This window comes from Oncorhynchus clarkii, chromosome 6 (assembly GCF_045791955.1).
Source record: "Oncorhynchus clarkii lewisi isolate Uvic-CL-2024 chromosome 6, UVic_Ocla_1.0, whole genome shotgun sequence".
In the NCBI taxonomy this organism is placed as follows: domain Eukaryota; kingdom Metazoa; phylum Chordata; class Actinopteri; order Salmoniformes; family Salmonidae; genus Oncorhynchus; species Oncorhynchus clarkii.
The window spans coordinates 71,386,554-71,398,619 of record NC_092152.1 but is presented as its reverse complement, the minus strand read 5'-3'; the positions used below and the strand labels follow the sequence as shown (position 1 = coordinate 71,398,619).

General features: G+C 45.8%; 1 protein-coding gene across 4 annotated transcripts in view; it reads right to left on the bottom strand.

Moving 5' to 3' along the window:
* Nucleotides 1–12,066, bottom strand: part of LOC139411563 (pleckstrin homology domain-containing family A member 7-like) — a 135,357-nt gene that overhangs the window by 106,719 nt on the left and 16,572 nt on the right. Inside the window, exon 1 of one of the 4 annotated variants that reach the window (XM_071158057.1) lies at nt 8,331–8,606. The exons of the other annotated variants lie outside the window; for them this stretch is intronic. Within the exon in view, the coding sequence (XP_071014158.1) occupies nt 8,331–8,584 (254 nt within the window). The 5' untranslated portion in view covers nt 8,585–8,606. Of the gene's footprint in view, nt 1–8,330; nt 8,607–12,066 lie in introns of those variants that run through there. 4 annotated transcript variants of the gene reach the window in all.

Here is a 12,066-nt window from a genome sequence, read left to right as displayed (position 1 = left end):
CAGTAGTCAATATTAATGACAACATGCACTAAAGCACCATAATGGTTATTTGGCTTCCCTTTCCGTTTTCCTTGGGGCAAGAGACGGCATTGCAGAGCTAAAAGGCCTGGTTAAATGCAGGTTTCCTCTGTACACCAGCCTGAGACATCGTAGGACATCGTAGGTAGGCAATAGCCAGATGTCTGTTCAAAAAGCACCGCACTAACACATGATAAACAAGACAAAACTTCCCTGCCAGGGATCATACACAGACGCTTTACGTAGGCAAAGCAGTGAGTCTGCAGCAGCTGTTAGCAACCTCTAGCACATCAAACTGAGCGTAGCCAGGTAGCCATAAGAAGGCTACGGTACATCTGTGCTAGTTCTGCTATAGGAGTCCTCCAGGAGGGGACATCAGCCATACAGACCTGCTATGAGTCCCATGGTAGAAGGGCTTCCTGGTCCTGGGTTGAGGGGTGTGTGAGGAAGAGGAGGAGCAGCCCGGCTCCCTCCACATGTTAGCTGCAGGACAGGACAGGACAGCTCTCTGCTCTGTGTTGTACCCCACTCAGCTGTGATGCTGCCCACTGTTGACGTTGTCTCAGGAACGCATTTAAACACTGCTTCCCGCTTCTTCTCCTGGGCTGTCCCACTCAGACGGAGACACGGGGGGTGGGGCTACTGCAGCACGCCCACATCTGACGTGATGAGACCCTCCCCAAAACAGCCCCCAGCTCTGGGGTGGGATGGGAGGACAGAGGGGCCAGGTCAACCCCAGAGCAGCAACACAGCAGGACTAAGGAGGACCAGAGGGAGACCAGAGTGTGGAGCCTCGGCCATGGAGCAGTAGGAGTAGCAGCCTGGGATTGCCAGAGCTCCCCTCCCTCTCTTCTGCTACGTGCATTCCACAGTGGAGCAGTGATGTCAGAGCCCTTTCCTTTCCTGTGTTGGGCTGGATGCCCCCGCTCTCTGCTCCATTCTCCCTGCACTCATGCAGAAACCACTGTCACACTGGCAGCATGTGCAGGGGAAGGGAGGGGGGGTGAGCCAGAGGGGGAGGAAGGGGGAAGAGAAGGAATAGAAGAGGAGAGAGAGAGAGAGAGAGAGAGAGAGAGAGAGAGAGAGAGAGGAATGGAGAGTAGTAACATGAAGGAAGGAGTAGGGAAAGATGTGGAAATGGGGAAAGTGAGTGAGGGAGAGAGAGAGAGAGAGCGAGAGGGAAAGGGAAAGAGAGAGCGTCCGTGCCCTGAGAAATAGCAGCGGAGCGTTGGCTTTGTTCCAGCAGCCTAAGAGACTGATTACTAGCCCTGCTGAAAACGCCTCCTATCAGCTAATGAAGAGAGAGGAGGGGTGGGGTGGGGGGGTGGAGGGGGGGCAAAGGTTAAGGATGACTTCGGCACCAGGAAAAATATCCTCCAGAGGAGAACTAATTTCCCCCGCACCATCCTTATCCCTCATTCATCCCTTCTACCTCAGCCCCCTTCTCATCCCTGACCCCTTGTCTGTTCCACATCTACTATAGCACTGCCCTCATCCCCCCCAGCCTCATCCACTGCTGCCCTGCTCATCCACCCACACAGGCAGACTCTGTACCCCAGTCTCGTAGCATCTACCTCCCATGAGTCACTGGCACTGACATTCCAAACAAGGGCCTCTTTAGCCTTGTAGATTTTACACCAGTCTGGCAGATTCTCCAGTCTAACCGCACCAATTATGTCATTTGGAATAATGCATAACACTACATTTAGACGAGGGACGCAAAAACCGTCATACCAGTCGGCAGAGCGGGACAAGAAAGCAAGAAAGACGGTGACAGCAAAGGCAAGCCAGCACAAGGGTATGAGTTATGTTGACGTCAGTAAACAAACAATGCAAATTAACATCCGCTAGAAAGCAATGCAGACGGCAAAAACTCTGGCAGCAAGTCACGTCTACCGTAGAGGCTGACGGCATTCACCGCCAGCCTTAACGGCACTTACCATCATGCTCTCATTGATAAAACAATGATATCCGGATTGCCATCTACCTCGTGCCATCTAAATGCAGCATTAGCCTGACCATGCTCTGCTTCTCAGGAAGCACAAATTGAAGGTATCCACGGTAGGGCTGGGAATTGCCAGGGACCTTACGATACGATATTATCATGATACTTAGATGCCGATGCGATATGTATTGCGATTCAATACTGCGATTGATGTTCCAAACATATTGCTCACTATACACTCAGTGGCCAGTTTATTAGGTACACCACCCGGTTCATGAAAATGGTTCCCTCCTACAGACAGTGATTCACGTGGCTTGCTATATAAAGCAGGCAGACAGGCATCGAGGCATTCACAGTTACTGTTCGATTGAACTTTAGAATTGACAAAATGACTGACCTAAACTTAGGAGCGCACAACTCGTTGGTCCTTGTCACAGATGGGCTATTAATTCAGCAGACGACCACACCGGGTTCCACTTCTATCAGATTAAAACAAGAAGAAGCAGCGCGAGTGGGCACGCGATCACCAACACTGGACAATTAAGGAGTGGAAAAACCTTGCCTGCTCTGACGAATCCCGGTTCCTGTTGCGTCATGCTGATGGCAGAGTCAGGATTAGGCGTAAACAGCATGAGTCCATGACCCCATCCTGCCTGGTGTCAACAGTACAGGCTGGTGGTGTAATGGTGTGTGGAATGTTTTCCTGGCACATGTTAAGTCCCTTCATACCAATGTTTCTATGCCCCGAAGAATTAAGGCTGTTGTGGAGGAAAAGGGGGGTCTGACCCGGTACTAAATGGGTGTACCTAATATACTGGCCATTGGGTGTATGTCTGCTGCAGAGACATTTGTTTTGATCAGACAGGGAAATAAAAGTGCTGAAAACATGTTGTCTCACTATTTAAAAAGAAGACGGAGAACAAGTTATAGGGTGAAAAATACCAGAGTTTTAATTTTTTTACATCGATACTTGGAGTCAAATAATATCGTCCAAAAATAATATTGTGATATGTAACTGTATGGATTTTCTTGCCCATCACTAGTCCATTGACGTGCTTCATGCTCTCTCAATGTCAGATCTGAACAACTAGGAGTTAGTGAAGCTATCAAAGCCATCCAGGAGACAAATGATGTACACTGCCTGTCTCTCTTCGGCCACATATTACTTATGCACTTTCATCTGAGCTGAAGTTGGAGGGCATTCATCATCAGACCTCCTCATCCTCTCATAACTTTGAAGGAACGCGAGGGTGAACCTGCTCTGAAATGCAGGGGTTTTGAAGGGCATTTCATAATGAATGCCTCAATCAAGAGAGAATAGAGCATCTACTTCAGCATAATCACCCTGGTTCCTTAAATGGCTTCTTAAACCTCCTACATCCATATTATCACACATTCCTTTTCCAGGGGGTGCTGATAGCTCACACTTCCTGGTAGACACAGACACACTTCTTCAACCACTTCTGTTGAAGACTTTCCACCCTGATACTCTCTGATATCAGGCTAGCCTCCTGGAAGGTACAAAACAAAGTGAATGGTGAAACCCTGAATCTGGGTACTGGGAAAATGAAACCTTGCATGAAATAAGCCACAAATCTATGAACGCTATCTATTATTTATTTCCATATGTGTCCATATCAAATACTCTACTCAGCAACTTGAGAGCGATGTTGGGATAATATCAAACAGGAACAAGCACCATGTATGGGTATTGATAGTGATACCACTGTCTGGGGACAAAACCAGAGCATTAAAAACAGGAAAACACCATCAACAAAACCATGGCCACATCCACAAATATGACACCCAATATATGACAACTATTGGCCGGCTTTGATAGGCCACATAGTACATAGGTCATTAATTAACTCAGAGTAAGATAGAGAACCACAACATCACAGTTTATTGAACCTCGCTGCTGTTAGTGAGTCTAAATGAGGTATCTGCACAGGCTGAGCTAATCCTACATGAATACAGAGCTTTTCATACAGTATAAGGTTGCAAAGGTTCCTCTTTCACATAGCTATAAATAATATCTTACCTTTGCCTTTCACACCAGCCACAAGCTATGAATTCTTCCTGTTGGTCTGTGTTCGGTTGGCTAGTCTTTCCCTCCACAATCCTCAGTATGTCACAGCATTGCATTAGTTCAGAATGTGAAGAGCAGTATTGTAACCAACTGACTAGGTATCCCCCTTTCCTTCCCTAACTCTGGAGGAAACTCTGTTTTCCTCTGTCCTTTGCTATCCTTTCAGCACTCCTTTCCCAGGGTGTGACCAGCGAGCCTGCAGTGTCTGCAGTGAGCAGCCTGCAGCCCCACAGACAGAGACAGGGTTGGGCTGCTTGTCTCAGGATTGTGCCTGGATGAATCTGGACTCCCAGCACCTCACACTTCAACTAGGCCAAAAATATCCTGGACTGTCCTGGGAGGGTTCTGTCCTCAGAGTCCACCGATGGAGAAAACAATCATCACAGATCAGGATGAAACACACACAGAGCTCTGTTCCTTCCCAGTGAGTTCCCCTGTACCTGCGTTGAGTGTGGAGGCAGAGGGCTTGGTGAGAGGGTGACTGGGGAAAAAGCAGAGTGCAGCATCAGACAGGGGTATTTGTGCTGTTTCAGCCACTCGCTGATCTGCTCCCACTGTCACCCTGGGCAACTCCGTCAGCACCTATGCTGCTCCTCCTCTCTGGGACACAACTATAGAGAGACGATAAAGAGAGAGAGAATTTCCCACCACTCAGTGGAGAGATTAAGGATGAGGAAAGAGGAAGGGTACCGTCTAGCCCACCAGGTAAAGCAGTCTGTTCGTCTCGGCTCTAAAGAGCCTTAGTCTCTCAGGTTACAGCAGCCATGCAGTCGTCTTCACAGACAGACAGTGTCTCGTCAAATCAGCTGTAAGTGATGACCTTGCTCTCCGGATGCAACCGGAACCTTCCGGTCTGGGGCCCTCTCTTCTTCAAGACAGGGGCAAGACAGACAGACAGTCAGACAAGACTAGATGAGACTAGTAGGTTTGGTTAAGCTCTTAGGGCACACTGGTTAAATAGGACAGACCCCTTAGGGTTGAACCAGTATCCCCTGTAAATCTGGGTAAGAGACAGATCACTGTTGACTGCTGTTAAATTCTGTCAATAAGCCTTTCCACAGTAACAAGGCCCCAGCATCTCCAACCAATGCCCATATCAAAGCCAATTACACATTGAGGTTGAAATGAAAGACCATTTATTGGGTGACTGGTGCCATCTGTCCTGTTAGCCCGAGTTATGACACCATTACAGAGAGAAAGGAGCAGAGACAGGACATTGTAAGTATGAGGCCAGATATAACCTCTTAATTGAAAAGCTATTTAATTAGGCCATGAGGTTGTCCTGGGGCATGTTCAGTGAGGGAACGAAAACTACCCCAAAATTAGCCATTTACTTTTGAGTATGGAATGGTGACTAGAGATCACCTTGATAAAATGTGAGAAAAGAGCAGTGAACAGGAATACGTTATGAAACGAACATGTTCCAATACTGATCTATGTAAATGACAGTTCATCTGTGAAGGCAGGTTGCCAGGGACGACTGACCTCAGTTGTGATGTGGTGTGAGAGGTGAGGTGAAAGTCAAGAGTGGTTGAAGAAGATTCAACAGCAATACCTAGTGGTTGATCTGAGAATAACCATAGGTTGAACTATCTGACCGTGTTCCACATTACACATGCACGAACGCACGCACGAACGCACACACATCACAAGCACACACACATCACAAGCACACACTCCAGTGGCCAGAGGATGATTCATTCAGACAGAGGACTTTTCTCTCCCTCTACAGATATTTCACCAGTCTTTAATGTCCTGAGGCACTGCCATGCCCAAAGCCCTGGGCTATTTGTCCTCTGATCACTCATGCCTCAGTGAATTAAGGAGCCACAGAGTTATAACTGGGGGCCACGGTCGGGCAGCTAAAGACAACTAACCACTGCCCAGCCATAATTAGACACATAAATAGTAGAAATCAATAGAGCCATTACTGTGTGACGTGCCACAACAGCCTGGGATGGGACAGCCCCCGATGTGTTACTTTAGTCAGCCATGTGTGTCTACCGTGTCTACCATCTCTACTCAGTGTCATTCTTCTCCCTCTACACTTCTAACAACAGCCACAGGGTTACTGTATGGACACTCCTGTCACAAACTCATATGGCATCTGTAAAAAAATAACAATAATAGCTGTAGAAACCACAGAATACTTTTTAAAACAACTTCTCTATTTCTCTCTGCTCAAGCTACACGGTATTATAATATACAGGACAATATACAGTAGACCTAATGCAGCTGGCACAAAGCACAGCCAACCCACTTTACAGTGGATAGGGGGAGAAACCACTCGATCATGAACAAACAATTAGTTTTGCATCTTTGCACAATGGACCAAATGAAAGTCCTCACACTCCCATGTGGTCGATGTGTTCAATAACTGCTGCAGTAAATGAAATTGCTCCAGATCTGCTTTCAGTGGCACACAGCAGATAGAGCTTTACATTTTGGAGCTTTTCACACGCAATAATCTGTTCATGTGAACAGCAATATTCAATCACAAAATCCACAGTCACTAACTGGTACAGACCATGATCCTATAAACTCTATGATTTCACGTTTACTGGAGGTGATCCGTACCCTGTGAGAGCCAAAAACCATCTAGGACTGAACCTCTCAAGCCCTGTCAGAGGCAAAGCACCAGCTAGGACTGAACTTATCAAGCCCTGTCAGAGGCAAAGCACCAGCTAGGACTGAACTTATCAAGCCCTGTCAGAGGCAAAGCACCAGCTAGGACTGAACTTATCAAGCCCTGTCAGAGGCAAAGCACCAGCTAGGACTGAACCTCTCAAGCCCTGTCAGAGGCAAAGCACCAGGCATTATGGGCCTGGAGGATCATTTGAGGGATATTTTCAGGTTGGATGACATCCCCAGTGTGATGACACACATACAGAAGGTCTATAGCATCAGACACGTTGATTTACACTACAAACTGAGAAAACACATTCCTACACTTGACAGAGAATTTGAGGAATCCCAACCTTGCCCAGTAATAAATGCAATATAGAATAATTATTTCCAGTGTGACAAATGTCTAGGATTTAACAACTAAGACAAATTCATGGAAAATGCTGCCCATGTCTTTCACGGTTATCAAATCAAGCCATTAAAAGGACAAGAACAGACACAAAAGGAAAAGAATAGACACCACAGAACAGAGACGATACAACACACAAACGTCGGAACATTTTGCAAATTAAACTTAAATCCATGAAGCAGAAGGGATGTTCAGTGTTCCACGGAGCTCGGTTGGGAGAGTGAAAATCTCAGCGCCAGAATTTCCATTTACAAAACAGAGGAGCTTGGACGCCCATTTGGGAGATTCCAGTCAATCCCACACTTCCAAACCAAACACTGGGAATTCTGCATGGGGGCTCACTGACTTTCTCTTGTTAATAAGCACTTGCTCATTCCTCCCTCTGTGCCAATCAAAACATTTCCTGTCTGAGAAATGAGGCAAACCTGCAGCATATTTCTGCAGTGTCTCCACTCCCAGTGTCTTTCTGACAGAATGCGGCAGGCAGGCAAGCAGGCAGGCGGGCAGGCAGGCAGGCAGCCGAGGAGCTGCTGTCATGTGAACTTAATCAGTAGGAACAGTCCCAGTGTTTTCCCTCCAGAGGGGCATTGGAAACAACTCTGAGGTGCACAGGATCCTCCCTCTGCCTCATGAAGAGAGAAACAAATGACAAGAGACAAACCACAAGCAATCCACAACTCACAAACTATTATCCACCTCAGCTGTTTTTCCTTCAGACAACTTCCTTCCCAAGAGATACTGCACATGCAAATACAATAAGTATACCAAACATTAGGAAAACCTGCACCTGTCACCTACTACCACATACCCTGTTCAAAGGCACGTAAATATGTTATCTTGCCCATTCAACCTCTGAATGGCACACATACACAATCCATGTCTCAATTGTCTCCCCTTCATTTTTAAAAAATGTTTTATTTCACCTTTATCTAACCAGGTAGGCTAGTTGAGAACAAGTTCTCATTTACAACTGCGACCTGGCCAAGATAAAGCATCTATATAAAGCATCATCTACACTGATTGAAGTGGATTTAACAAGTGACATCAATAAGGGATCTAGGCAATCCCCTGGATTCACCTGGTCAGTCTATATCATGGAAAGAACATGTGTTCTTAATGTTTTGTACACTCAGTGTATGTCAGTGCTTCAACTTTCAGCCTACAATGAAAGTGTATACATTTTCCAGGTGTTATCTATCATCTATCATAATATATTTTACCAACCGAATCTTCTGAGGCATTACCTTGCACCTTCTTCTTCTATTGTTTCCTCCCGGTCTTCTTCTATAGTCTCCTCCGTGTCTTTTTCTTGTTCTATGGTCTCCTCCCTGTCTTGTCCGGCAGCCTCTTGTTCATGTTCAGCCAGGCATTTAGCCTCCTGACCAAGAGGTATGCAGCTGCAGCAGGTTCCCATCCTGGCCCCACTAGCCTCTCCTCTGCTGCCCTGCTGCTGGCCACCCTGCTCTGTCTCTGACCGTCTGGACCATGACTGGCCCATCCTCTATAATGTAGCTCACCACAGGAAGAAGATTGTCTCATCTCTGCCCTGACAACTGTTAATGTATTCATTGCAGTCTCCAGAATTAAATATATCAAATGTCAGTTTGGTGAGTGATGGAATGCCTGTTTCCCAGCTCTGCAGTACATAGCCACCCACTGTATCAGCCTCTCAATCCACTCTTTGTCTTACTCCCTTTCATTCAGTGCAGTGTAATACCCCCAACCCTGTCTATTTTCTTAAACTGCCATCACCCTAATCTGTCACCACGAACATGACGTTGACATGACAGCTGTGTTCCTAACGCCTTGGCCTTGAGTGGCTGTTCAAACCATTACACAGGTTAGGACAAGATTAATGTGGAAACTGGAGACCTGGATGGGCATTTAGACATGACACCAGTGTATTTGTGACTAATGACAAAACAGCCTTACAGTATAAGTAAACAAAACATCTGTGGCTCCTTGAAAAGCACTTCAAAAAACCCATCTATTATTTACTAGTATTAACTTTAACCTGTTAATAATCTGCCCTTGAGCAAGACACTTAACCCTAATTCCTCCACTTGTACATGCAGTAAAACAGGACAAATAAACTCAGCAAAAAAATAAATGTCCTCTCACTGTCAACTGTGTTTATTTTCAGAAAACTTAACTGTACATATTTCTATGAACATAACAAGATTCAACAACTGAGACATAAACTGAACAAGTTCCACAGACATGTGACTAACAGAAATGGAATAATGTGTCCCTGAACAAAGGGGGGGTCAAAATCAAAAGTAACAGTCAGTATCTGGTGTGGCCACCAGCTGCATTAAGTACTGCAGTGCATCTCCTCCTCATGGACTGCACCAGATTTGCCAGTTCTTGCTGTGGGATGTTACCCCACTCTTCCACCAAGGCACCTGCAAGTTCCCAGACATTTCTGGGGGAATGGCCCTAGCCCTCACCCTTCGATCCAACAGGTCCCAGGCTGGCTCAATGGGATTGAGATCCGGGCTCTTCGCTGGCCATGACAGAACACTGATAATCCTGTCTTGCAGGAAATCATGCACAGAATGAGCAGTATGGCTGGTGGCATTGTCATGCTGAAGGGTCATGTCAGGATGAGCCGGCAGGAAGGGTACCACATGAGGGAGAAGGAGGATGTCTTCCCTGTAACGCACAGCATTGAGATTACCTGCAATGACAACAAGCTCAGTCCAATGATGCTATGACACACCACCCCAGACCATGACAGACCCTCCACCTACAAATCGATCCCGCTCCAGAGTACAGGCTTCGGTCCAACGCTCATTCCTTTGATGATAAACGTGAATCCGACCATCACCCATGGTGAGACATAACCGCGACTCGTCAGTGAAGAGCACCTTTTGCCAGTCCTGTCTGCTCCAGCGACGGTGGGTTTGTGCCCATAGGCGACGTTGTTGCCGGTGATGTCTGGTGAGGACCTGCCTTACAACAGGCCTACAAGCCCTCAGTCCAGCCTCTCTCAGCCTATTGCGGACATCTTGAGCACTGATGTTGCGATTGTGCGTTCCTGGTGTAACTCTGGCAGTTGTTGTTGCCATCACATCCAGGTGTGATGTTCGGATGTACCGATCCTGTGCAGGTGTTGTTACATGTGGTCTGCCACTGTGAGGACGATTAACTGTCCCCTGTCTGTTTCCCTGTAGCGCTGTCTTAGGCGTCTTACAGTACGGACATTGCAATTTTTTTGTCCTGGCCACATCTGCAGTCCTCATGCCTCCTTGCAGCATGCCTACGGCATGTTCACGCAGATGAGCAGGGGCCCTGGGCATCTTTCTTTTAGTGTTTTTCAGAGTCAGTAGAAAGGCCTCTTTAGTGTCCTAAGTTTTCATAACTGTGACCTTAATTGCCTATCGTCTATAAGCTGTTAGTGTCTTAACGATCGCTCCACAGGTGCATGTTCATTAATTGTTTATGGTTCATTGAACAAGCATGGGAAACAGTGTTTAACTTCTTGGATATAGGGGGCGCTATTTTAATTTTTGGATGAAAAACGTTCACGTTTTAAACAAGATATTTTGTCACGAAAAGATGCTCGACTATGCATATAATTGACAGCTTTGGAAAGAAAACACTCTGACGTTTCCAAAACTGCAAAGATATTATCTGTGAGTGCCACAGAACTGATGTTACAGAAAAAAGAACTGATAAAAATCCAATCAGGAAGTGCCGCATTTTTTTAAACCGCCTCATGGCAATGACTCCTTATATGGCTGTGAAGGAGTTAGGAGTCAGCTTAAGTTTTCCACGTTTTCCCCAAGGTGTCTGCAGCATTGTGACGTATTTGTAGGCATATCATTGGAAGATTGACCATAAGAGACTACATCTACCAGGCGGTCGCTTGGTGTCCTCCGTCGCAATTATTGCGTAATCTCCAGCTGCAGTATTTTTCCGTTTTCTTCTGATGAGAAGGCGACTGCCACCACTGATAGATTATCGAATAGATGATATGTGAAAAACACCTTGAGGATTGATTCTAAACAACTTTTTGCCATGTTTCTGTCGATATTATGGAGCTAATTTGGAAAAAGGTTTGGCGTTGTAAGTGACTGCATTTTCCGGTGTTTTTCTTAGCCAAACGTGATTAACAAAACGGAGCTATTTCGTCTACACAAATAATATTTTTGGAAAAAATGAACATTTGCTATCTAACTAAGAGTCTCGTCATTGAAAACATCCGAAGTTCTTCAAAGGTAAATTATTTTATTTGAATGCTTTTCTTGTTTTTGTGAAAATGTTGCCTGCTGAATGCTAGGCTTAATGCTATGCTAGGCTATCAATACTCTTACACAAATGCTTGTGTAGCTTTGGTTGAAAAGCATATTTTGAAAATCTGAGATGACAGTGTTGTTAACAAAAGGCTAAGCTTGTGTTTGAATATATTTATTTCATTTCATTTGCGATTTTCATGAATAGGAAAAGTTGCGTTATGGTAATGAGCTTGAGGCTATGATTACGCTCCCGGATAGGGGATTGCTCGACGCTAGAGGTTAAACCCTTTACAATGAAGATATACAAAGTTATTTGGATTTTTACGAATTATCTTTGAAAGACAGGGTCCTGAAAAAGGGACGTTTATTTTTTTGCTGAGATATAAGCACCCCCTATTTGACATTGTCATTTATTTTAGAATGGATCCTGGCATCTTCAATAACTCCAGACAGACTACGTGCTCAGGGGCAGTGTTAAGCTAACACATTGTTTCCTCTCCCACTTCCACAGGATAAATGATTCATTCTGCAGCAGGTAGAGTATTCTCAGAGAGGAGAGCACTATAGCCCCTTTACCTCTGCTGCAGCTCCACTGCAAACAGCTTCTGTCAAAACAGGAAATCATTCAAAAGTCTTGTCACGGCAAAGGGCCCTGCCTCCAAAAATGCATAATAATCATTACACCCTCATTCTCCAAACATCCGGGAGGGAGAGAGCCAGGGAGAGAGGGCCAGAACAC